The 26,213-nt window shown below is 41.6% G+C and overlaps 1 protein-coding gene across 1 annotated transcript in view; it reads left to right on the top strand.

Annotated features, from left to right (window-relative positions):
• vwa8 (von Willebrand factor A domain containing 8) overlaps nt 1-26,213 on the top strand; it is a 62,496-nt gene that overhangs the window by 11,309 nt on the left and 24,974 nt on the right. Inside the window, exons 13-34 of the mRNA XM_076030777.1 lie at nt 2,071-2,231; nt 2,524-2,637; nt 4,874-5,081; nt 5,982-6,059; nt 6,153-6,268; nt 6,391-6,488; nt 7,417-7,523; nt 8,290-8,361; nt 9,064-9,140; nt 11,244-11,319; nt 12,367-12,502; nt 13,842-13,961; nt 15,008-15,213; nt 17,181-17,332; nt 19,111-19,219; nt 20,005-20,143; nt 20,597-20,784; nt 23,784-23,903; nt 24,176-24,240; nt 25,057-25,182; nt 25,282-25,391; nt 25,659-25,810. Of these exons, the coding sequence (XP_075886892.1) occupies nt 2,071-2,231; nt 2,524-2,637; nt 4,874-5,081; nt 5,982-6,059; nt 6,153-6,268; nt 6,391-6,488; nt 7,417-7,523; nt 8,290-8,361; nt 9,064-9,140; nt 11,244-11,319; nt 12,367-12,502; nt 13,842-13,961; nt 15,008-15,213; nt 17,181-17,332; nt 19,111-19,219; nt 20,005-20,143; nt 20,597-20,784; nt 23,784-23,903; nt 24,176-24,240; nt 25,057-25,182; nt 25,282-25,391; nt 25,659-25,810 (2,730 nt within the window). The remainder of the gene's footprint in view (nt 1-2,070; nt 2,232-2,523; nt 2,638-4,873; nt 5,082-5,981; nt 6,060-6,152; nt 6,269-6,390; nt 6,489-7,416; nt 7,524-8,289; nt 8,362-9,063; nt 9,141-11,243; nt 11,320-12,366; nt 12,503-13,841; nt 13,962-15,007; nt 15,214-17,180; nt 17,333-19,110; nt 19,220-20,004; nt 20,144-20,596; nt 20,785-23,783; nt 23,904-24,175; nt 24,241-25,056; nt 25,183-25,281; nt 25,392-25,658; nt 25,811-26,213) is intronic.

Here is a 26,213-nt window from a genome sequence, read left to right as displayed (position 1 = left end):
CAATGCGGGGATGGACTGCAGGAGGAGCCTTTTTGGATCAAGACACACAGAACACTTTTGCACTTGGTGTCATGCAGACAAGATAACAAGATACGGGAGGATTCTTGTATCACTGCGCACCACCGTAACTGCCACTGCTGTCCGAATGATTTTGGTCGTAACATGATGTGTGTAATTTTGAATACAACTGCTTAACTGCGCGCTGCAAGACATAAAAACATAGACTTAATCATCAAATGCGATGCAAACCAAGAAAGAAAAAAAAAACCCTGCACAAGCCAGTCACTTCAACGGAAGTGCTCCAAGCCTGCAGGGGGCGCTCTTAGCTGAACTGCTCAACGGAGACCGAGAATGGCCGACTAGAAAGTTTCCAGTAGGAACTTGCGTAAAACGTACAGTCAGCCGTCCTTCGTCGACCTGTGTGTCTCTCCGTTGAGCCGCTCCGCCAAGACCGCCCCCTGCAGGTTTGGAGCACTTCCGTTGTAGTGACTGGTTTATGTAGCGTTTTCTCGGTTTGCATCTGTTCGGGTTTGCATCTGTTCGGTTTTGCATCGCTTTTCTGTTTGTAGCGCATTTGATGAGGACGTATTTATATAATTTATATTTTAATGTAAGTATTTATGCATAATTTATTCAGAAATAAAATCCGAAAGAAAACCCACCTCAGCTTATAAATATGCTAGTGGCTAAGGTTAGTAACTACAGATTTTGAGACATACAGCGTAAAAGTCAACATAATGGTTAAAGGAACAGAGGAAAGAAATGCAATTTCTCTATAAAGCGCATTTCATGACACGTAAGCTCAATGCACTTAAAGTTAAAAACCAGTTTATGTCAAATGCATATAAAAACATTATGAAATTATAATACTATATATATACTATATAATAATATGATAGAATGGACATAATGAACCACATCAGTTGTGCTTCATTATGTCAACTGCATACACAAATACATAGCCCCGCTCAACACAAACTCATGAAGCGTGCACATACACACACATGCAAACCACACACAAAGGAAGGTTTTGAGTTTGGTTTTGAAAGCGGAGACAGTTGTGGTTTAGCGTCAGTGGCTTGTTCCAAAGAGCAGCTCCACAGTAACTGAAGGCTCCCTGATTTCAATCAGTCAATCAATTAATCAATCAATCAACCTTTATTTGCGCTAATTCACAACCAAAGGCGTCTCTTTGTACAATCAGAAAAAAACAACTGGGATTTAACCTGATTCTAAGAGCAGCTTGGAGCCCACTGCCTGTTATTGACAGCTAGCTAGTCGGAGGTGTACGTTGGAGGCAAACCACTGAATACCACTGGAACTGTTATGAGGATTCCAAAGGTGATTCTGTACTGTACTGGGAGCCAAGCAAGGAATTTCGCTGGATATCACTGACGTGATAAGTTCAAGATTTCCAAGTATGTGGGAGGATTCTGGCTCCTGCGTTTTGGAGTAGTTGGCGTCATGCAAAGGAATGGCTGGATAACACTGTCAAAGGTGCACCACGGTAGTCTAACCAAACGGATTTCTCAGAGTTCATCTGAGGTGTGAATCTTGAAAGGTTGGATCCATTTCTCAAATGATAGAATTCTGTTGGTGTCAGCGTCTGCTCTACCATGATCTTCCCAAAGTTAAATAGGCTCAAACACTGTTGCCGATGCAGTGAATCGACTCTTGAAACTGACTCCTTTTATGAATCGCGATGACACTGTTCTGATCAAACCTGATGATCAAAGTGCAACATCAGAGGTTTGGTTCCAAACCTTTTACTGGAAATAGTCTCGTCTTTTCAAGCCAAAATGATCTTTTCTTTAAACATGGAATGGAAAGAAACATTTCCACATCTTTCAGGTTTAGACCAAAGGCACCACAAATCCAGTTGCAGACACAGTGATTGATAACGTTTCAAAATAAGTGCAGTCACACATCGGTGCACAGTGCAGCCTAATCAAAAGAAAACTAATGATGTGTAGCACTTTCTCTCTACTGATAATGAGAGACTTCATTAGCACAGGAAGCTGCTTGCTGAGTGACCTTTAAACCTCAACACCTCTTCTTTCTCACTTGTAGGACATGACAGCCAGGGACCTTCTCCAGCAGAGGTACACCCTCCCTAATGGAGACACGGCGTGGAGGCCGTCTCCACTGGTCACAGCGGCCATTGAGGGGAAACTGCTGATTCTGGATGGAATCCACCGAGTCAACCTGGGGACCCTGGCGGTGCTGTCCAGGTACTCAAGCATCATGATGCAGTCTGCACCACTGGCTTGTTAAGCATGTTTCACTTTGCATCATATATGTATGTGTATATGTATATATGTATGTATATATGTGTATATATGTGTATATGTGTATATATATGTATATATATATGTATGTATATATGTATATGTATGTATGTATGTATGTATGTATATATATATATTTGTACTGTATGTTTTGCCATTTTGTTGTTCCTTACTATTGATGTAGTATTCCAAAAACACACTTTTCCCCTCACGTTTGGAACTGATGTCCTTCCAGGTTACTCAATGACAGGGAACTGGATCTCTACGACGGAACCAGGTTGTTACGCTGGGACCGATATCAGGCACTGAAGGAGCAGCTGCAGTTCACGGACCAGCAGCTGCAAGAGAGGTACGCACATTTAAACATTTTTTTTGTTGTTGTTGAGTTAGAGCATTAACGTTGCAGCGGGGAGAAGGGTAAACAGAGGAGGAGAACAAAAAGGAAGAAAAGACAACGTTCAACTCACGCCTCTGTGTGTTGCAGCGGCAATACGCTCCATAGATAAGGACACTGAAGTGTAAAAATGAAGAGGGATCAGATGGATGGCTGCATCAGACATAAGCGAATGCAGCAGGCGTTTTCTTTTACGCAGGCTCTAAAATTTGACTGAGGGGCCGGGGTTTCATGTTTTCATGCATTGATCTCAATAAGATAATGAACAAAAGCGTTACAACATTATATCTGTCTTAGAAGCCGCACGGTATTCAGCTCTTTATTAAAATGACTTTCAAAACACTGACGGAAATTGAGGAAATTCGGCTATTTCATGACTTGCTGACTATGAATGTCGTTTCTTCAAGTTTGCCTTAAGGGCCGGATTGGAAAGTTTCACGGGCCGCATATGGCCCCCCGGGACGTAGTTTGCCCACCCCTGATGTAAATGAATGTTGGCCTCTGCATCTCGGGCAACAGTCTCGTTCAGGTGGTGGATGCCCATTGTTCTGGAAACACACGTGTTTACTACACTTTTGTGTGTGTGTGTGTGTGTGTGTGTGTGTGTGTGTGTGTGTGTGTGTGTGTGTGTGTGTGTGTGTGTGTGTGTGTGTGTTAAAACCTGGCTAAGCTGTGGGAAGGATGTTTGCGGTGGGCCGTCTGGACTGAAATGAACCCACTTCCCCTTCCTTCACTGCTTTGCCACAGACTGTGTGTGTGTGTGTGTGTGTGTGTGTGTGTGTGTGTGTGTGTGTGTGTGTGTGTGTGTGTGTGCGCATCGTAAACCTACTGGATTTCTCCCATTCAACCCGGTCATGTCTTTGTTGTTTCTTCTTCCCCTTTGGGTGGTTGCCTGTCTCCTGTCTCCTCTGCATCCTCCTCTCTCTCACCCCAACTACCTTCACGTTCACTTCGCCTCCATAAATCTCCTACTTGACTTCCTCCCGCCCTCCTGCCTGGCACTCGCAACCTCTCGAGACTTCAACCAATAGAATCCAAATCGCTTTGTTCCACTCGTCCAAACCATCTCAGAACATTCAGCCCCATGTGACCTGTGCTGTTTGCGTCGACCCAGGTGTTTCCAAACACGCGTGCTGTTTATGTTGTTTTGTTTTAGTCCAAGAGTAAGCATGGCCTGGAGTGGCTGACCTACAGGAATAAATACTATTTGCACAACTGGCAGCAATTCCTGCAATCTTATTTCAGCTCTGCTGATTTTATTTCTGCTTCTTCTGATAAAATCGTCCAATGACAGAACTATCTTTACAGGACAGTACAGTGCCTTTTACAGTTTTTTTGTTTTTTTTTCAAGCAGAAGTCGGCTTAAGAGACCTTTCACAAGGGAACCCTGATATGACAAATTCATTTTTCCTTTGAGATTCTGATTTATCTTACTATTTAGGGATGTTAACAATTAATTGTTTATTGATTAATTGTTAATTAAGAATTTAATCGATTACATTTAATTAGTCGCTATTAATTGAACATTTTTTACATGGGTAGTTAATATTATAACAGTGTAGTGGCAGGAAAGAGCAATTCACCTGTAGATACTGTGATGGTCATAATATACCTAGAACAACTTACTTAAAAAAAAAACTTGAAATGTGACCCATTAGAAGTCAATTTAACGTCAGAGGATAAATGTTTAGGTTGTTTTTACTGTTCTCTAATGTAAAAATGAGTCACATTGGACCCTCAACATTTGTTAAGGGTTAAATAATGTGCTCCTTAAACATTTATGCCCCAGGAAAAACCACAGATTATCAATTAACCGTTAATCGATCGACAAGGTTAGTCAACTGACGATTAATGAAATCAATAATTTGCATCCCTATTTCTAATATTGGTGGTTTTGAAGCTGTACATACTCGTTCAGAGATTTCGTATTTTTTATGTTGGAGGTCTGTGTGGGGCTGTGTGCTTCCACAAAGGATTCCGATCACTGCTGCTGACACCTCAGTCTCTCTTGGCTGTAACATAACCGTTATATCAAACCTCTGACTGTCTCGTATGTCCATTCGTTTGAACGTCCTCCCATGCCACCTCCCTTAGAGTGACGGTGTGATTGATCATGATCAAGTTTGGGTCTCCCTCCACAAAAAAAGGACATTCACGTGTGTGTATTTTATGCTTTCTGGTGATTTTTCAGGTCGATCCTCCCCATCCATCCATCGTTCAGAGTGCTGGCTTTGGCCGAGCCCCCCGTTGTTGGTGCTGCGACGAGCAACGGCAGCAGCAGCAGCAGCAGCAACAGCAGAGGTCAGCAGTGGTTGAACCCCGAACTCCTGACGATGTTCCTGTACCACACCGTCTCTCCCCTGGCCATGGCCGAGGAGATGGGCCTCATTCAGAGCCTGGTGAGACCAAAGCCTCCAAACAGCACCTCTTCTCCCACTGGGCTTCCTGCTTTGCACGCACTCGACATTTGGGTTAGGGTTAGGGTTACTGGTTCCTGGTACGACACCAGTCATGTTAGGAATATTATACTTCATTTGAGTTCCTTAAAACCTACACCTACCTACTAAAGTGTCAAAGCCTATTTATTTTTTTTAATATGACTTTACAACAAAGACAATGGTTTTCATATCCATCACAACAAATATTTTGACCCTATAATCTCTGGCTGAACCATCTGAAGTAAGTGGATTGATTTTTTTTTTATTTTTTTTTTGCGTGCATTATTACTAATATTAACTCATAATTGGTTGTGAAGACTTCCCATACAAGTCAGTGGAGGTACACTATCACACTAGATATAACCATGGCTCCGTATCACGTTATAACGTGAAAATTATCGCGAAATAACGCGATAGTTTCACATTTTTGTGTGTTAATTTTCACTTTGCATCTTACTCATTCTTGTAGTTTGCTGCATAAAATAAATCAAAGGCAAAGACTTTTATCACTTTAATTTAAAGGGGGTGATGTTGTCAAAAAGATGGCTATAATGGATTTCTATGCACAAATCTTGTAGTTAGCGGACCACTGTAACATTAAAGTATGAGCCAACTTGAGCCAACAGTTAGTGGCCATGGAAGTGATGGAACTATTCTAATGGTAAGGGAACATTCACAAGCCTAAAGAGTGGTTGTACTTTATGAAATGAGGATACTGTATGGTTCGTGTTTAAAAACAAACAACAAAGGTACAAGAAACCACGTGGATGTTTCAGCTCAATAAAGACAATATATTTATTTATTTATTTACTTATTGGACATTGTCTCTCAATATTATCCTCTTTTCATATCTCTTGCCAGAGTCCCAGCGTTCCAGTCGAGGCCGCCGAGCAATTGCTCAACCTCACACACAGCCTCCGCAAGACAAACGACCCCACAGTAAGAACAAGTCTACTCTTGCCTGTTTTCCATATGGCCACAATCTAAATCCTGCATCGGCGCCCCTCACCTAACCCCCCACCGAACCCCCAGGCGCAGTCTCTGGCCTCGTCCCTCTCCACCAGACAGCTGTTGAGGATCTGCCGTCGTCTCTCCGAGCACCCCGAGGAGAGTGTGGCTCGCTCCGTCAACAAGGCCTGCCTCTCCAGGTCCGCAAGCAAAACACACGCTCCCAAATGCACGATGCCTCCTTTTCGTTATTCACCCGTCGTTCGTTCAGTACCCAGCGTGCTCTGTGTGAATTGGGACGTGTTGTCTTTGCCATTGCCAGGTTCCTCCCCAGCCTGGCCAGCGCCTCCCTGGCAAAAAGCCTCGCTGATTGCTCCATCCACGATTCGCCTGATCCTGCTGAACCTCGCGACCTCAGCTGTGAGTCCGCTGCTTTAGAATAATTTGCATTATAATAGAATACAATAGAATAGAATAGATGCACTTTATTGGTCCCGTCCATCCATTTTCCATACCCGCTTCTTCCCAAAATAAAACATAGCGGAATAATGACTTTAATAAAGTTGAGTTGGTGGTTATAAATCGGGCTATGAGTGACTTTGGATGACAGAGAAACTTAAGTCTTTGCTGTCGGTGTCACAGACACACAGAACACAGCATATAAGTTTGTTGAAAATCACTGCTGCTGCATGAATGGCGCTCAACTCATGGAGATACGCTCAAAACGGCAATAAAGAAGAAATCCAAGTGTTAACATCTGTATGCAGCTGTTCTATTTCACTAATTCTGCACATTGTGTTTTTCCCTGCTTCAGTTTCTTGATATGGATGGAAATCAAAAAAAACATTTCAACTCATAATTCGTCCACTCACCAAATCAGTCTCTTGAATTCTACACTTTGATCTGTATAAGAAAGAAGAGCTAAAAAAGGATGATGGCAAAGAAAGCACCAGCTGATGATGCTGTAGCTCCCATAATAATTTTCTCTGCCTTACTGCAACTGAAAAAAAAAGTAAATTTTTTTCAAAATCCCATAGTTCCTAAGTCCACGATGACAATCAGGCACTTTTTTGTAGTTGCACTGCAAAATTGACGAGACTGTTGCAATCTAATTTTCTTTAACTAGCGTTAAACGTTAATAGGTTGCAAAATCGGATGCTGCACGCAGGATTCATTGGGTCATTTTATTTTGAAAACCCAGAGGCTTTGCTCATTCCAGCTTGGTTTTGTAGCTGTGTTCAAGGGTTAGCAGTGACTCTACCCCACCACAGTCAGTGGGGAAAGGCAAGAGTATGGTGGGTGATTGATGACTAAGGGCCTAATTAAATGCGCTCGTGTTTTTCTCCAGGCGCGGTGAAGGACGGCGTGCTGAAAATCGGGAGCGTGTCTGCACCCGTTTACAACCCCAGCGACAAAATTAAAGTTCCAGATGTCCTCTTCTATGATAATCCTCAGGTAATCGCACAAAAGGAAGTTGACGTGGATTTTGTCATTAGGCAGCGCGTTTAATGACTGTGAAACTATTTTAACTCTTCTCACCGATAGCATTCCATAGGTCATTTTTTTTTTTTGTAGCTTCGCCTCGCATTGTTTTGTTAGATGATGGATTCGAAGTGAACTCTTATGACTGTTGCACCCGTGCCTGTTCAGGCAGTGTAGCTACAGTCATTGCCAGGGCACCACTGGGATTTGGGTGTTCTTATTCCTTGGCTAACCATGACTGATCGTCAAGCAGGCTGCTTGGTGGGGATGGAATTTGCATTTCTATCAAAATCTCGGTGATCTCAGCAACAGATTGCGTGTTAGATTTTCAGCAATGTGGGTCTTCCGGGTCTGTATGACTGTATGTGTAAAGGAAAAACTGACAAACCGACGTCTATATAAAGATTCTAAGGACACTCTCTCACACTGTGTCCTCCTTTTGCCCCCTTTTTCCTTCATCTGTGAGAGTCGGAGACCGAAATTAGAATGAAAACGCCGGCGTGTGCTGCGAGTAAGGAGGGTGTTCTACTTTAGAAGTGACCTGTTTTCTGTCTGGGGGTGCAGAATTGTTGCTCTGAAAGAGGTGGAGGGAGAGAAGGCGAACCACCATGTAGCATTAGACTAATGATATTTTCCAACAGGGACGGCACTGCAGTGCCCTAATGTGTGTGTGTGTGTGTGAGTAAATTCAACATAATTGGTTACTCTTTCTCTCTCGTGTATTTGAATGTCTGTTCAGCACATGATGGTGATGGAAGACATGCTGAAAGACTTTCTCCTGGGAGAACATCTTCTTCTCGTTGGCAACCAGGTGGGTAACACATGGAGTTCGTTGTCCTTGCTGCTCTGTCTTAAACATCACAGTCTTTGGGGAAAGGACTTGCGGGGACTTGTCTTGATTTGTCTGGATTCTGTGAATTTCAAACGTTCAAATCCATGAAATCCAAACATCATTTCCAGAATCTTGCAAACAACAGCAGGCTAATTGAAGATACACATTGCTGCATTTGAGCTGAACTCCATCCATCCAAGTGTGTTTCAATGTTTCTAAAAGGCTCCATGTATTGAATTAATGTGTGAAAACAGTAACTTGTGCCAGATTTTGGCTTCATGCTTCAAGCTATCTTGGCTGTGATGCTGTTAATTCTGCCGTCATGCAAGAATGCAGCTTGTTTGTTTGGTTCTTTAGTTTTATAGTTGACAGTTCACAAGTAAAAGTCCAAAATTAAATTGAAATCTAATTATTACACGTACATTTTAACGATGATGACAAGTAATGGTGCACCAGAAATGAATCAACGTCTGTCAATTCATAAAAAAAATAATAATAATATTTGAATAATTTCTTTTCATGTGAACTTTGTGATAACTTTCATGTTGGCCATATTGGAGAAAAGACATATATACTATATTGTGCATCACATACTCTGACAATGTTAAATTTATGTGACTTTTTTTGTATTTCTCTTGCATACATGTGTGTACTTACTCATTTTTTATTTCTCTCTCATAGGGTGTTGGTAAAAATAAAGTAGTGGACAGATTCCTGCATCTCCTCAACAGGCCCAGAGAATATCTGCAACTCCACAGGTGAGGATATCATTCAACCATTAACCATCTAATTCTTCTTTTTTTTTTTTTACTACACACATCTTTCTCCCTCATGTCTTGTGGCGTCAAAGCATCTTGCACACGTTAGAAAGCCATTTGAGGAGGCTCCTGTTAAGCCACCATTCCCACTTAAAAGAAAAGAAAAGAAAAAAAAAAAAAAAACACTCAAATTTGCACCCAAAGAAAATTTTAGGTCAGAGTTTGCTCCCTCATCAGCGCCCCAGGCCAGCGCGCACTGACTCCCTCGTTGTTGATTGAAGCCCAGATCAATCAGACGCAGGCCTGTGCCGCGTATTGATCCCGGCCCTAATAAGAAGGCAGTTGTGCCGTGGCGGTGATTGCGGTGGTCGAGAAATGGAATGCCAATAGCTTGTCCACGTCTGAAGGACTCGAAAGCGGATTCTGCACGAGCCCGAATCATTGGCAGACTGGTTGAACACCAGCAATACACACACACACACACACACACACACACACACACACACACACACACAGACACGTATAGAGACAACCAGTTCCCGTGTGTGTGTGTGTGTGTGTCTTAGTTTGTCAGAGTCCTTTGAAAGTCGAAGTGGAGCTGCGCATGCAATGTGGCCTGGTTCGCTCCAGCCTGGGCTGCTAATATTAGACCGGCGCTGAGGCAGTGCGAACGGCTCATGCGGCTACTGGGAGCCTGCGACTGAGAGGCCTACGGAGAAGTGGATCAGAAAAGCGACGGAGATGCGAGCGGCCAGGAGGGAAACTAGGACAGCTCTCGGGTCACACTGGAATACACTGAGGACAGAGAAAGTCTAGTTTGTTTTTTTTTTTTAGGCAGAAATGAGAGGTGGGGGCAATGTTGGACGCCATGGAGTAACCAGTGATGTAACCTGCAGTTTACTAGCCTACACCTGGTCTTTATAGGATTTAAAATATTTACATATGTTTGCATTTAAAGTAAGGCTTTATTGATGTTTATTTATTTATTTTTTGTCTCTCGCCTTAAACACCTTTCCTGATGGGAGAGAAAAAATTGTGCCACACGCTCAAGTCATCCATGACCACATCCTGTTCCTAAAACAACCAGCGGGTGATTCCTTAGTTCCAAGAAAAACAAAAACAAACTCTTCAAACTGTTTAATGTTGCTCCTATGGTCTGGATCAGATCAGAGATTCTTCACTCTTTATTCTTGGCAGATCACTAAATAAATCGGTGTCAATAACGCTTGTTAACGTTAATAAGCATCTTATGGGGTGCTTATTACCTATTAATTAATGCTTATTACAAGTACCTTAACGCTTGTTACGTTAATAACCATCTTAAAGAGTACTTATTAACTAATGATTTTTAGATGGACTGTAATCCAAAGCGTTACCCTCTGGACTATCGATGTAAATGTCTGTGTTAAAGATAGAATAATGTTATAAATAAAGCTACCCTTGCGTTACAATTATCAAATTACATTTTGAGGGACTGGTTTTCTCTGCAGCGGCGGAATTTTGCTTTTCTCTGGTTTTTAGTGCAACAAGCTGCGCTGTTGTAGCAGTGACAGTGGCAGGTAAATTAAAAAGCCGGTCGTCTGGGTAATGGCAATTTGTAGTACGGTAGTAATAGTCGTAGTAGTAATTATTGGTAGGATGACTACGTTGCTGCTGAGACAAAAATCCAATTTTCTGAACCCCCGACATGCAGAACTCAGCAAAAGTGCTCCACTCGGTTTGAGCTCGCTTTTCGACAGATATTACAAACACGCCATGGGTCTTAACATTATCAAACAATCCATCCACCCATCAGTTTTCCATCATCGCTTCTCTTGCACCGGCAGTCCCAGGGTTACTTCAGTTTATCCCAGTGGTCGTGGAGCGCAGGAGGTTTTGCACCCTGAACGAGTCGCAAGTTCATCGCAGGGCCACATAGAGACGAACCGACATTTGTTCTCACACCTATGAGTTGCCTCAACTGGAGTTGTTGATATTAGGTGACCAATATTTAACAGGCGGCCTTAAGCCTTTCCCAAATTTCAGGGCAGTTTGTGGATGAACTGGCATGAGGCCAAAAATATAAGCTAATGATAATAAGAACATTGTTTTCCTCTCATTTAGGGATACAACTGTCCAGACCTTGACCCTGCAGCCCTCTGTCCGAAATGGGATCATCACATATGAAGACTCACCTCTGGTCAGTATAAGCAGACAAAGATGCCCACTTACGCACATATTCTACAGTTGCAGTATAATAATTCACCGTTTATAGTTAAAACAAGTCACAACTTGTAGTCATGTAAGAACTACTGTGATTCACCATTGCAACAGTTTGGCTCTGCAAGAGGAGAAACGTGGCTCAGGCAAATCATCATTGAACCTGGCAACACAAGCTAGTTGACATGTGATTGGATAAAAACTCCACCGTAGCGATCAGCATTGGGGGCAGTGCAAACAAGTGGATTTTATGACGTGAGGAGAACAGACTATGGAGCACAACTTGATTATCATATTTCTGAGATTAAAAAAAAAAAAAAAAACTTTTATGAGTATGTTAAAGCCTGCAGAGAAGGACTTACTGGCCTCCAGCCATCTGATTGTGGGACTGAAGCTTCCAAGAAAGAGGCCTTTTACTCTGGCACACGCGCTCGCACACAGGCAAGCGTACAGCTGTGCATATAAGCAATAGCAGGTTCATAATGTGGGATGTCAGCTCTCACCGAAGAGAGTGACGGAAAGCAAAGTGATGAAGACGAGAGTCTCCATGACGACCGCTGGACTTTCTGCACGGATGCAGAGTGTCCATGCATATGTGTGATTCTCTATGCGTCGGCAAGGACTAGTGTGTTGGCATGAAGAGTGTGCTTCAGTGTGTGAGAAAATGTAAAATTACTTGTCTGTTTGAGCAAATGGCTCAGTGCAAGTAAGTTACACATTGAGCAGGGTCAAAATTTTGCAATTAATTTGCGATTAATCACGAGTTAACAAAGGACACTAATGCGATTAATCGCGAGTTAACTCGGTGCGCTAATGCAAATTAATCGCATTATCGTATATATACACACACACACACACAGTTGAGGTTAGAATGATGGTAATCCAGTTGCATTATCATGGTGGGAAGGGAACAGGAATGGAGGGAATTTACATTTTTCAAGCTTTTTTTTTTTTTTTTTTTTTAAATGTTTTTGTTTTTTTTTCTTCTGTGTGTGTGTTTGCGTGCATGTGTGCGCGCCCCCCCCAGGTGAAGGCGGCGAAACTTGGTCACATACTGGTGATCGACGAGGCTGACAAGGCCCCCACCAATGTTACCAGCATCCTTAAAACCCTGGTGGAGAGCGGAGAAATGATTCTTGCCGACGGTCGCAGGATCATCTCAGGTACCATTCAAGTCAAGGCTCGTTTGTCACAGCTGACCGTCACCACACTGCACCGGGTAGCTGAGCTTTAAAAACGCACCATGTTCCTGAGGATAACTTAAAGCGTTAAAATCACTCTGGGATGAGATCTTGTTCATTACTGTTTGGTACAAAACAAAGACTTGTTGCAAACAAATGTGGGCGGAAAAATGGCAAAGGTGGATAAACTGCCCGGCAGCTTTTACATTATGGCATGGGGGCGTCGCTAAAGGGTTGGAAATAATGAAGCAATATTATTTAAGGCCTGAATATATTTAAGTTTGACTGAGCACCATGGGCTATAAACAAACCATTTTAACTGTCCTAAAACACGAACACAAACGTTTTCTGTAGGAAGATTTTTGAACAGTATTATGTTTTAAAAAAAAAAAAAACTCTATATAAATTCTATTATCTCGGTTACAGTATGTACAGGAACACTGTAATCTCTAGTCTTGCCTGACGCTACCAGTCAAAAGCTTGCTTTTTGTTTTGTTTTTTTTTTTTTAATCTTTTCAACTTTCTACACTGCAGATAGATACTGAAGACAACAAACATATGAGCAAGATATATTTGATTATGCAGCAAAGAAAAACATGTTTAATAACTCTGAATTTGCTTTTTATGAAAGGTGGCTATTTTGAAGAATTTAAATATAAAAAATGGTGGAACTATTTTACACTTTTATTGTTTCCTAATTTCAATGTGTGTTCATACGTAGTGTTGATGCCTTCAGTGAGAAACTGCAAAGTCAATAGTCATGAGAGTAAAAGAAAAGACAAGACATTCAACTCATGTGCAAACATGGAACTTTCTCCACTCTAAGTTCCTTTTACGAAGAGCATTTAGTTATTGCACATACATCCATTACCATCCTGCAAGTCACACTAGCTTATGCTGCATTAATGTGAACATAGTCTCAGCCACCACCTGAACAAGGGGCATGTGTCTCTATTGTAGAACACTGAATTCAAGTGCTGAGGATCCCCTGCAACTTTACAGGGCTTTAGGACTGACCCTCACTGTGGACGAGTCCTGCAGCTTTCGGGTCCAGGTCGCGCTCTAAAAACCTGTAAATAGTCTCACAGAACCACACTGGTGGCTGACAGTTCCTCCCGTCCTGAGAGGCTCCCCTTCAGCCAAGAATGTAAACACAAGCTCTAGACTTTCTAAACATCAGCTCCCAGGACTCCCAGTGCGGGGAAGGCAACGCGTGCAGCGTCGCAAATCAGACCGAAAGCTGTTCAATTGCGACGATGGTGGAGGAGATGATGGATGGATGCAGGCCAGGTTCAACGTGTGCCCGTCTGTCTGTCCGTAGATCCGCGGGAAGCCGAGGGAAGAGCCAACACCATCATGATGCACCCGGGCTTCAGGATGATTGTACTCGCAAACCGACCTGGCTTCCCTTTCCTGGGCAACGACTTCTTCGGAGCTCTTGGTACAAACCCCAGCACGCACATGTTGTTTCACACCATCACCTTTCGAAGAATGATTCGAGGAACGGCAGGTTGAGAGGGAGGCTCGCTTCCTTTCGGCGCCCTTGTTAACGACGGCGTCGGTCAGATGAGCGTCTAAAAACACAAACAAGCGGGGGAAAGAGTGAGAGAGAGGCAAGAGAGGAGATGTTGTCAAGTCAAGATGGACGATGTGAAACTGATCTTAAAAAAATAGCTCTGAATGCGAGTAGACAACAGCTTGTCGACCGTCACGCGGAAACGTGTGTCTAGCGTGAACAGGAGGGCTGCGGCTCGCGCGCAATGTTTGTGGGCGCGCTGCTTTGCGAGTGGCACTTCCGCGTCCGCCGTGAACCCGGCGTGAGCCTTTTTGTCCCTTTTACGAACCCGTAGTCGGCCCCCCCCCCTGGCCAATTTCTGGTAAGAATACTTTACATTATGGGGTTAAAACTGCCTTGAAATGCAAAATAACCAAATTTTACACATGCAAATCAAACCGCGATTAATCGTAGTTAACTATGAAGATTCTGCAATTAATTGCGATTAAAAAAAACATGAATCGTTTGACAGCCTTACTATTTACAAAACTTTAATTGTGGTGTTTTTTTGAATACTTTTCGGCACCACATACCAATAACAAAGATAATATTGATAAACACACAACTTGTGTAGAATTGTAATTTTACTGCTCTGAATCATTGCAGTTTTCAATTGCAGCATCTTTTAGGCCAGTGGTTCCCAACTGGTGGAGCCACATTTCTTTCCTTATCATGAAGTTACAACCCTAATTTATTATACAGCACTCAAATTCATTCCACAAAAAAAAAAAATCTTGTAAATAAATTATTGAAATTATTGAATTGAATTTATCTCCTGCAAAATACATCTAAATATATATATTTTAAAATCTCTTCATCTCCCACCAAGCCGCAACCTAACCCTACCAGCTGAGGAATGCTGCTTTAGGCCACTTACCAAAGTGGAAGTGATTAGTCCAGAGAACAAACAGCAGCTATTGTCTTGTGCACAGGTGATATTTTTAGCTGCCATGCTGTGGACAATCCGAAGCCCCAGGCCGAACTGGAAATGCTGAAACAGTACGGGCCAGCTGTGCCGGATGCCACTCTGCAGAAACTGGTGGCTGCCTTCGGGGAGCTGAGGTCCATGGCTGAACAGGGCAAAATCACCTACCCTTACTCCACTCGAGAGGTGGTCAATATCGTCAAGCACCTTCAGGTAAGGGGGGCACGTGCTGATTACTGATGCACGCTTATTTAGTTGTTTCCTTCCTGGTAAGAAATGGTCAGATGCAATTCAAGTTTTAATCATGAATAATTCCACAAGTAACTGTAATTGAATTACTTATTTTTCCTAGTAATGTAACTAATTACAATTATCTTTATTTTGTAATTAAATTAAGTAATGCTGTTACATGTAACTCGTTACTCCCCAGCACTGCATATAGAACATGTGCTCTGTTATCATGATTACATAGAACACAAATGAATGAGAATGAAAGAGTGAGCACCATGGAATCCAATGGTTTCCTCAACGTACCTTTTTTAAAAAAAATAAAAATAAAATAAAAATAATAATGAATTTAATGAATATTAAAAAAAATAAAATAAAAAAATAAAATCGACAGTGCATATTAATGATCATTTAAATGTAATTCTGTTTAAATGCCAGAATTAGCCAAAGGCTACTTTCCATCTGCAGGTCAGAAGTAATAACAATACAATGACAAATACAAATGAAAAATGCAAAAAAATTAACAATATGATAGAAGACACTGGCAAAGTAACAAGAACACTAAGAGGTTCCAGAAAAGCTTGGATTTGAAATGAGTGCCGACACGTCTGGTTTCTTTTCAGACACTTTTTTTTTAGATTGACTTTAAAAGTGTTAAATGTGTTGCAGTCTCTTATTGGACCTCAGTACCTTTGACTGATAACGCCTGATTACCGGTCTTTAGGTCTGCTCAGTATTTTCATATTCACTTGTCTTGCCTTTCATCAGAGACCTCTAAAAATGATGTGGCAACGCTAAAGAGACTTTGCCAAATGCGACTTACCAAAAAAAGAACTTGCACCATTAATTAACCTGTTGGCACGGCACGAATGTAGTAGTGGACGCGGGTTATTTCTCCAGAGAGTGGTGTTCAGACAGACAAATACTGAAGCTGGTTTTATTATTTGTCTGAAAATGAACGCAGGGAGCCACGTGGTGCTGAGAGACGCGCTAGCCATTGCTAACCCTGCAGCTCGCACTTCTTCAGATCAATAGGCCACCACAGAGGGGCACCGTCACATGTTTTATTTCCCCCGTGGCCGCCCTCTCATTTCATCAGTCACCTCGGCCATCGACGCCCGCGGGAAGCGGGGCAGATGCTGGATCATTCAGTCAAAGTCTATATTGCTTCTTCCCCACCAATAACAAGTCGCAGTAGGCTGAACCCTATTTAAGCCAGCTGGTCAGAACTCTACCTCGGTGATCAGCGGGAAGGGACATGACAGCCTTATTGTCACGAAGTGCGCCCCCAAATTAAACCACGCACACTTATAAAGGTGTGAAAATGTAACTAGGATTCTATCTAGTCATGAGTCAGGCCAGCGTAAATTCGATGGTCGGCCGCTTGAATACGCCAATGGCGGATTGAAATACAACTGTGCTTTTCCCTCTGCTGTTTCAGCAGATATTCCCGTGAGGACAATATGGTCTCTGCCTCTGCCCTTTGGAATGGTATCAGAAAATCATCAATACACTCACAAGCCAATAGGAAACCGGCAGACTTTATGCAGTTTGAGACCATTCAAAATGCTCGCAAAACACAATTTTTCATTTTGCCAAAATTTGGTAACAATTCATCATTTTGCTCTTACTACACAAGAAAAATATATCACATATGGAACTATGACATTTGTGTCATAAAGATCTTGTACCCTTTAGTTCTTTAATGCTAGTGTACATAGTGGTTATCATAAAGATCTATTGCTGATTTTCCCTGTAATTCAAGATAAATACAACAATAATCATCTAATTTTGATAAATGGTGAGATTCCAGCTGTTATTAATGCAATTAAACCTTCCACTCTGAGGGTTTGACCCACACCAATAGATTGTGCGATGTCCTATCGAGCCAGCTATTGAGCCATATGGGCCGACCTCTAATTAATTATCTCTGTGTTGTCCCTTCTCCACAGAAATTCCCCGATGAGGGTCTGGCCAACGTGGTGCGCAACGTCTTTGACTTTGACTCTTACAACAAAGACGTCCGAGAGGTTCTGCTCGAAGTGCTGCACAAGCACGGGATCCCCATTGGAGCCAAGCCGACCTCCGTCAACCTGGCCAAGGAGTAAGGCATCAGGGGCGCGAGACGCTAGGATAACACATAAAATTGCTGCTACTTGGTCTGAAGTGAAGGCCCTCACAGTGTTGGGGTTTAACCGTATGCAAGTCATTGACCTACTGACTGTTTCAGTGTCCAGAATCTTGCAAAGTCTCGCTGCTGAAAAGATCTTTTTTCCCTCATTTTTTCACCCACAATCAAATTATTTTATCAAATTGATCTTTTAGTACGGCTTTTAATTTTAAGAAGCTAAATTGCAGACTGGAAAATTAACTTTTAACTCTAAAGATTACTACTACTGAAGATTAGACCTTCATTACATAAATCTATAGTGTACATCTATCCATGCATACATCTTCTATACCCACCTCTTCCTGCACTCGGGGTCACATGGTTCTGCTGAAGTCCCTCCCAGCTGTCATAGAGGTGAAGGCAGGGTGACACCCTGGACAGGGTTGCCAGTTCACTGCAAGGCCACATAGGAAGACAAACGTACACCTACATTTACTCTCACTTACGGACAATTTGGAGTTCTCCGTTTACCTCACATGCATGTTTTTGGACTGTGGGAGGAAGCTGGAGAACCCAGAGAGATTCAGCATAAGTTCAAAGTACAGTAGCAGAAAAACACAGTGGGTTTATTAGCTGGAATAATACCGAATTAGCCGACAGCTGTTCAGTAAAGCATATCACAGAAGCAAAAACGTATTTATATAACACTACCCCACCTCCCTATTTTTTAAGCCGACTAGTTTTTTCTATGATAAGAAACCTTTGCTGCTATTTAGGTGGTCCCACTTAAACTCAGCCTCGATCCACATTGTCTTCTGAGATTTTCCATACTTCAACTGTATAATAAATTAATAATATTACATACAATCCCTAATGTCTTCTGTGATTATTTGTGCTTTTATTTTTGAAAGGCTTGTCCAGTCAGATTAATTGTAGTCCCAGTCTTGACCGTTAATTGGATGCTAGGCTTTTTTTTCCTGTCAGCTCATATGCACTATTACACAATGAATGTGCTATAAATGAATGACACAACACTGAACTCTGACTTTGCACAGTATCAATGCAATCACTTATTTGAATCGGCACAGCACGCAGACCTTCTCAATAACTCTGGGTTTTATTGGAGTTCATTTGGTGATTTTGCTCTGGGCACTGAAACAGACCACTGGCCAAAAACTTGATACGCAGCCACAAAGATGAATTCTATACCTACTGCTAATACAATCATTGTTGTTTTTATTCATTATCTTTTTCTGTCAAATCAAATTTTCCTTAGTAAAAGGAAAACATTTTTGGAAAGGACAACAATGGTAAAAAAAAAAACGAAGCTCAGCCCAAGACATGCTCATTTTTAATAAGGGCTGCTAAAGTTCCTCAGCAATCATTTAATGGCTGTTTTTTGTGTGAGATATTAAAAGTATCCAATCTATGATTATCAGATGTTGATGTTGCTATATTTTGTTGCTTTATCCTACCTAAAGTCAAAAAGACTGGTCATGAACCAGCGGCGACTCGTAGGATGGCCACTTAACGTCTGGCCAGCAGAGATGCACAAAGACAAGGACTTTTGTTTACATATACATCTTTAAATCTTTAAGAATTTTGATGAAATCCTGATCAGAATAAATCTCATCTTGAGTTATTTCTCGCTCATTACATCTTGGGGATGGACAACAGTAACTATAAAAAAAAAAAAATCATTTTTTTTTTTGCTGTTAACAATCCTTGGTGATCATGTTGTCAGATGTCATCATGTGATCTTTGCTCTCTAGGTTACCCTTGCCAGAGGTCAAGATGACTGGCTACTGGACCATAAACCAAGGTGGCAACGCTCGCCGCAAAATGCTCTGTCCTACAGAGACGCATCTCATAGACATCAAGGTAACGACCAAACCACATGGAGTCTGGTGTCTGCAAAGCTTACTATACAGCAACTTGCTCACTCATGTTTGGTGTGTTAAATTAGGAATCAGGCAGTATTTACTGTACTTCAGTCCTATGTTTAAAAGGTTATCAAGTTGAATTGAAAGTCAGATTCATGGCCATTTTTTCAAGGAGGATTCACAATGTTGCAGTTTAAAATAAATAAAAAAAGTTAAAGGCTAAAGGTTCAACTTTATTGTTATTACCATGTACAATTACAGGGTAACGAAATGCTGTTTTAGCATCTAACCAGAAGTGCTTTTTTGCTGTTGATATATACACAGATTTGCAGCTAGATATAATATATGGGTTCTCTTGATGGATATACACACAATATATAGAATGTGTAGACATATATACAAATATCCACATAAAGTGCACGAACATATGCAAGTGGACATACTATATACATTATATTATACATATTACACAGATTTAAAGAAGATTAGGGGTGAAATGAGCAAACTGTACCATAAATATTAAGTACCATGTCAATTTTCAGGTGAATGGGAGACATGTACATATGTACAACAAGAAATGGGGAAGGAGGCTGATGATTAAAGAAAATACTTTTTTTTTTTTCTTGAACTTGCAGCAATCCCCCTCTTGAGAAGTGCGTATTTTAAAGTGTAAAAGTATAAAATGTACTGCCATTAACTTGGTATCATTTCTTTTCCCTGATATCTCTTGGATTGTAGTTTTGGCTTTGTTCTGTACTGAAAGCTCGCGTTGTGCGTTTCCAGGGGCCTGTGTTTCTGCGTGTGCAGGCTCATCCCTGCAGCAGGCAAGAGAGCCGGGCTTTGAGTTTTAGCGAGGAGAAAACCCACTGGCAGCTTCCCATGAGTGACGTTAACATTATCTGCGATGTCACCACCAAGGACGGTATGTCCTTCCACACTCACTATGCTAACTATACTTGCAAGGTTTGTTTCTATGTTTAAAAAAAAGACCATTTCAATTAAGGACAGGTAGCAATAAACAATCAGTCAGGAAACTAGACACACACAGGAATGGATAATAATTATAATAATATAACTAAGCTGTCCAGTAAAATGCTAATTAAAGTGCCTTTATAAAACATCAGGCTTTTAAAGAAGGCCGTTAAAGATCAAAATAGAAACTGGGAAAACGGAAGTGACCAGTCGTCCCCAGAGTGTCATTAGACCGAAATAGAACCTCCATTTACACGGACAAAGTTTTAGTCCAATGCTGCTGCAAACAGCCAGATATGAATAAAGCTGACACATTGCCAGCGGTATTATAATGACAAACGTTATTTTAACTCTCTCTGATGGCAACGTCTAACACTCTGTGTTATGTGGGTTTGTCTCGCAGATACCATCTACGTGGCCACTTGTAACCCGGTGTCCTTGTACTCCATGAAGGAGCGCGGGGACACCATCCACTGCATGGAGCTCTACGACGTCTTCCCCAGGACCATCAGTGGAGTTTGGCAGCCATTTGTCACAGTGGCTCCCCTCGGGAGCCCCCTTGACGGTCAGGTGGTGCTGCATGAAGAGCAGGTTGGTCCACGGCTGCACTTTCACCCACTCTGTCCTGGACAACAGTCCTCTGTTAGAGCAATATGTTGTGAAACTACCCAAGTGTTTCCTCCATACGCAACATTTTTAAAGCTACATTTCAATACATATTGTCTTTTTTTTTTTTCTTCTTTTTTTTTTTTAAACGTTGGGTCGTGTTCAGGGCAACACGGCGGTGCAAGTGTTTAGCGCCGTCACAGCAAGAAGTTTGTGAGTTCGATCCTGGAACTGGGGCCTCTCTCTGTGGAGTTTGAATGTTCTCCCTGTGTATGTTTGTCCCACATTCTGAATTGGGAACTCTAAATTGTCCCGAGGTATGTGTGTGAGTGTGAATGGTTGTTTGTCTTTCAATGTGGCCCTGCGATGAACTGGTGACTTGTCCAGGGTGAAACACAGTCTTCGCCCTGAAACAGATCCAGCAAAAACCCTGCGACCCTGAGCGCAGGAGGAAGGCGGCATAGAAGATGGATGGATGGATGGATGGATGGATGGATCTTGCTGTTCATAGAAGTGGAGATCTTACTTGCTCCAACTTCCTGCGTACGTTAGTAGATCAATGGTAGGCTGTCGTGTTCAGCCACTCTGTGAAATTGGTTTTCATCCTTGACCGGACCTTCCTCGAGTCTCAAAGAACTTTGCGCTTTGACGTATGGCTGTATGTTTATTGTTAACTTATACCGTATTAGAGCCGCAGCTGTCGGTTAAAGCTATTGAATCATTTCTTCTGTCTGATTTGACATGATGGCTATTTGAATTGGCAAAAAGCAAATTGTACGAATGTGTAAAAGGCATGACTGAAAACAACTTGCCCTTTATTGCAGAACAAGCTCAAGTTAACAGATACATATACATACTGGTGTCATCTGCATAACAAGCGTTTGTGTGAAACCACAGCGCACAACAAAATTAAGGAAACAAAGCATTGATTCAGACAAATTGTAATTGGGTGTAAAAAAAATCTATTTCTAAATCCATTGGAGTTGATTAATTGATGGATAGTTTTTCTATACACTGGATGTAATAGGCATATTTGTTCTACCTAATATGGTGACATTCTGAGAACACAAACAATGGCGTGTAACAATCCGTTTATCCTCAGATTTGGAAGGAGTCGTGCCAAAGTAAGAACATCTGTTAGGATTTCAGACTCGAGTCGTAGACGGCACAACGCAAGTCAGACTGTAGCTTGTGGCTATTTATCCACTCGGTGTACTTGTACGGTGGAGGAGGATTAGGTCAGAGGAGGAGCTCTAAAAATACCACTGCGATGTTTCGCCTGTCTTAAACTTAGGAGGCCCACACAACTTAGTTCATTTCGGGGTCATTGGCATTCAGAAAAAGGAGAGAGAAAAAACACGAAGGCACACACACACACACACACACACACACACACACACACACACCAGCTCCAGAAACTGCACACAGTCCCAATATGAAAACTTCAACAATGTTCAAGATTTTTTTTTTTTGTGCCGCAAACACACACTTGAGCAACTACAAGTCGCTGCTGAATAACAGACACTCTAATGCCAGAGGACCCTCACTCGGCAGTTCATGCGCAGAACCCGGAAGTGGGGTTTGCCTTCTCTTGGCAGCTCATCCTGCCTGTCCCCCTTGGAACAGAACAGTAGTGCTTGTCAGGAATGGGAGGCCATGAGGAAACTATTAGTGTGATGCAGGGCAGTCAGGGGCGAGGACAGCTCCCCCGTGGCTCATTCTCATAAAAAAAGAAAGAGAGAAAAAAAAAAAGATAAAAATGAAGACTCGTGCGTCACAGACTAAAGCCTTTTGTAAATTGGCAGCTCGGGCCGGCGGGAACCGGCGTGCCTTCATTTTTTCGTACTATCCTCACAGTGTGCGTTCATTCCTGCTGTCCATCCGACAGATTCGTCTGGCGGTCTCAGGCAGACGAGCACATCTGGAGTGGAGAATGTGTCTGCTATATTTGAACTGAATGAACTTAACTTTGCGTAACTGACGTCATCGCTTGGATTTAAGTGGGCTTCGCCGCTGACTGCGCGGCTGTTACGGGTTTTAACCTTGATTTGAGCGCCCTCTACCGACAGTGTTGGGTTGAAACTGTCGTTTTTATTAGTTTGTAGGATTTTTTTTGAGCGTTGAAATACATTTTTTTTATTTCTGTAAAACAGAAGTCAAATTTCTAGAGTTTCAGTACACCTTTATCACAGTGTCATGTTAATATTTTTGAAATTTCGAAATCCACACTAAAACATAGAAACCAAAACTATTTTTGCACTGTCACATGCAAATCTAATGTGATAAATAAAACGCATAAATCAGAAGGCAACTTGCTGCTGCTCTGAGTTGTCAAAAAGACAGACTGCTGAAGGTCAATAATGTATAATATATAATATGATAATAATACCTTCTCAACTAAGAATTGAGAGTGGAGTTGAGTGCTAACAGTTCATAGCGTCTCAAAGCAGACAGTACTTGGAAAGCTTTGAAGTAAACTTTACCCATTATTTCTAACATATTTATTTATTTATTATCAAGAGGCTCAATGGTTAATGGACTGAATTGCCTTCATAGGGTAAATATAATGTCACCCTTATCACCCAAACTCCAATATTTTAACTATTATCAATGTACAGCAGAAATAGAGAGAAAATCAAAAATCAAGGAAAGTTATATATTATTAAACATTATTTTTTTCATCAATATACGTGTTATTATTGAGAACAAATTTGTCAGCTTGTTGTAAGTTCACCTGTTTTTGCAACAACTGACACAGTAAATGGACTGCACTTATATAGCACTTTTCCAGCCATCACAATACCCAAAGCGCTTTACCCATTCTCACACACACACAACTGCTCCCTTTGGGTTCAGTGTCTTGCCCAAGAACACTTCAGCTTGATTTACAGGCTGCTCTACCAACTGAGCCACAGCTGCCCACCAAAGTACAATGTTGTCGTCTCACCAGCCTCTTTCTTTCTTTCTTTCCTCTCCTCTGCCAGAGCAACACCGTGCTTCACTTGGACCTGGTGACGGGAGCCGTCCGGAGACTCATGTTGTCTCAGGATAGCGAGCAGTCCTCTGCCAAAGCGTCCAACTGGTGGAGCAATAAGGAACAGCAGGTCAGTCATTCCTGTTATTTAGAAAATTTGAAGCAAACGTTTTTCTTTATGTCCTAAGACATTATAATTCATTTTGTTATTGAAATACATGATCTTTTTTGTAACATATTACAGTGTAGGGCATAGATGGATCAGCTGTGAATCATTTACAAATATTAAAACTAAAAAAACTAAAAAAAAAAACGTTAAAACATTCCTGTATTCTTTTATGTATTTTTCTTTCATTTTTTAAAATAATATTTATTTATTTTTTTGCTATGGTCTTTTTACAGGGACAATATATAATGCGACATGACTTTGCCAACAAAAACTGGCTTCTCTTCTACAGGGAAGAAGGGTAAGCTCCTCCGATCTAAATCTACTGTCATCATTTAACATTCACATGATCAACAACCCTCTTGTACCACCAGCTCTCTGTGATAAAGACTTTCTCAGACATGCCCTCTGAAGCGCCTTCATATCTGAATCTGGGACATTTTAAAGGCCTGTTAACACATTTTTGGTAATTTTGCTGAAAAATTGCAGTGTGTGAAAAAGCTGGCCGCAACAGCTTTGGAATTGTTGGTTTGGGTATTTGATGCGTTTTGAGGGAGGAGAAAGCTGTACTGTTCACCAACATTTTGCCCTCCAGATCTCAAAACTCAAAACTCACTCAGGATCACATGACCGTAGGATTAAGGGTAACAGGCAAATTTGGCAAAACGTTGAAGTATCCTTTTCAGATCAGGTGGACACTTTTAGGTTTTTGTCGCATTCCAAGCAATATGATACTATGATACTATGACAATGTGATACTACTACTACTATTACTACTACTACTACAAGCCACTACTCAAAACAGAGACACTACAGATGTTGGTTATGGATGTTTTTTTTTTCCTTTCTGTTGAATAAAACAAGATAAATATTTTTTTAATTCCTTGTCTATGGAACAGTAAAATCTAAAAACAAGGACCTTTTTGGACAAAACTTGAACAAGAGCCCAAAAACAGTAATTAAACCGGCGTGAGACTTGTAGAGTTCTGTGTTTTTGTTATGTTTTGTCTTGTAAGAATAAAGTGGCTTACTAAAATGCTGAGCTCGCCAGGGCATAATGTAGTTGAACTGAAGCAGTGCAGCCTGACTTACGTGACCTGTTTATTCCCATGTGCAGCAACCAGCTGGAGGTGCTGGACGTGCTGGAGGCCAAGGTTCACTCCATCTCTCTTCCCATCAAGCTCAAGTCTGTCTTTCTGGTGGCAGAGGACCGATGGCTGCTGCTGGAGAGCAACACCAACAAGTAGGCGGCGCTAGAGTGCACTTCAAATCTCTCTTGACTGCTGCACTTTTTAATCTGAAGTAACACGGCGGCATTCTGTGTCTGTGCGCCACCGTGCAGGAAGTTCCTGCTGACCAAGCCTATGCACATGGCGGCCGAGGACTCCGGAGTGTGCCAGCTTCACTGCATCAGCGAGGACTCGGTCAGCTCGGGCCATGGAGTGAGTTCAGGTCTGTGTGAGAGGAGCAGTCGGCTCATTTAACAACCAGTGTGAAGCCTTAGTCTGTCTTCAAAGTAGCAACTGGCCCTGAAGTCAGCAGTTTATGTTCCAGGAGCCTTCAGTTAGAAATCTGAATCTGAAATATTTGACTGAATTACTTAATTTACTTAAAATATTCTAATTTAAGAATTGTATAAACTCCATCAAGGTGTTTGATGTGCCGGCATAAGTAATTTCTTACAAATCTAAAGCCTTTCCTTCCTTCGCATTCTTGCAGGTGACGTGCTGGCACCCCAGATGCTGTCATCCGAGCAGCTACCGAACGAGAACCTCAGCGTCGCCCTCGACCAGAAGATTGTCTCACCCAACCGTATCATGGCAGACACCGGCTCCTATGCCAGGATCATTGTTGGCTTTCCCGACCTGGTGGTGAGTACTTGAAAGGAGCGAGTGAAACTCACAGTTCAAAGTGTCATTCAAACTGGCCTTTGCTTAATGCATTTATCCATGTATTTATTTATCAATCTAATCATTTATTTATTTATTTATCTAACATTTATTTATGTATTTTCTTTCTTTTCCTTGTTAATGTAAAATGTCTTGGAGTGTCCTAAAAAACGCTATATAAATTTGATGTATTATTATTATTATTATTATTATTATTAGTGTTCGATCCTATTTCTTGAGGAATGAGTCAGTATTTGACACAGTTTTGTTGTATCCTGAATGCAATGACAGGAAAGGAATCTAATCGAAGTAGCGTCTAAAAAGCAGTACAATTATATAGTTACATAAAATAGTGAAATAATCCTTTATTTGTATGTATGTATGC

This window comes from Nelusetta ayraudi, unplaced genomic scaffold, assembly GCF_046127955.1.
Source record: "Nelusetta ayraudi isolate G7.1 ecotype Tasmania unplaced genomic scaffold, CSIRO-AGI_Nayr_v1 ptg000031l, whole genome shotgun sequence".
Classification (NCBI taxonomy): Eukaryota; Metazoa; Chordata; class Actinopteri; order Tetraodontiformes; family Monacanthidae; genus Nelusetta; species Nelusetta ayraudi.
This window is presented reverse-complemented; position numbering and strand designations above follow the sequence as displayed.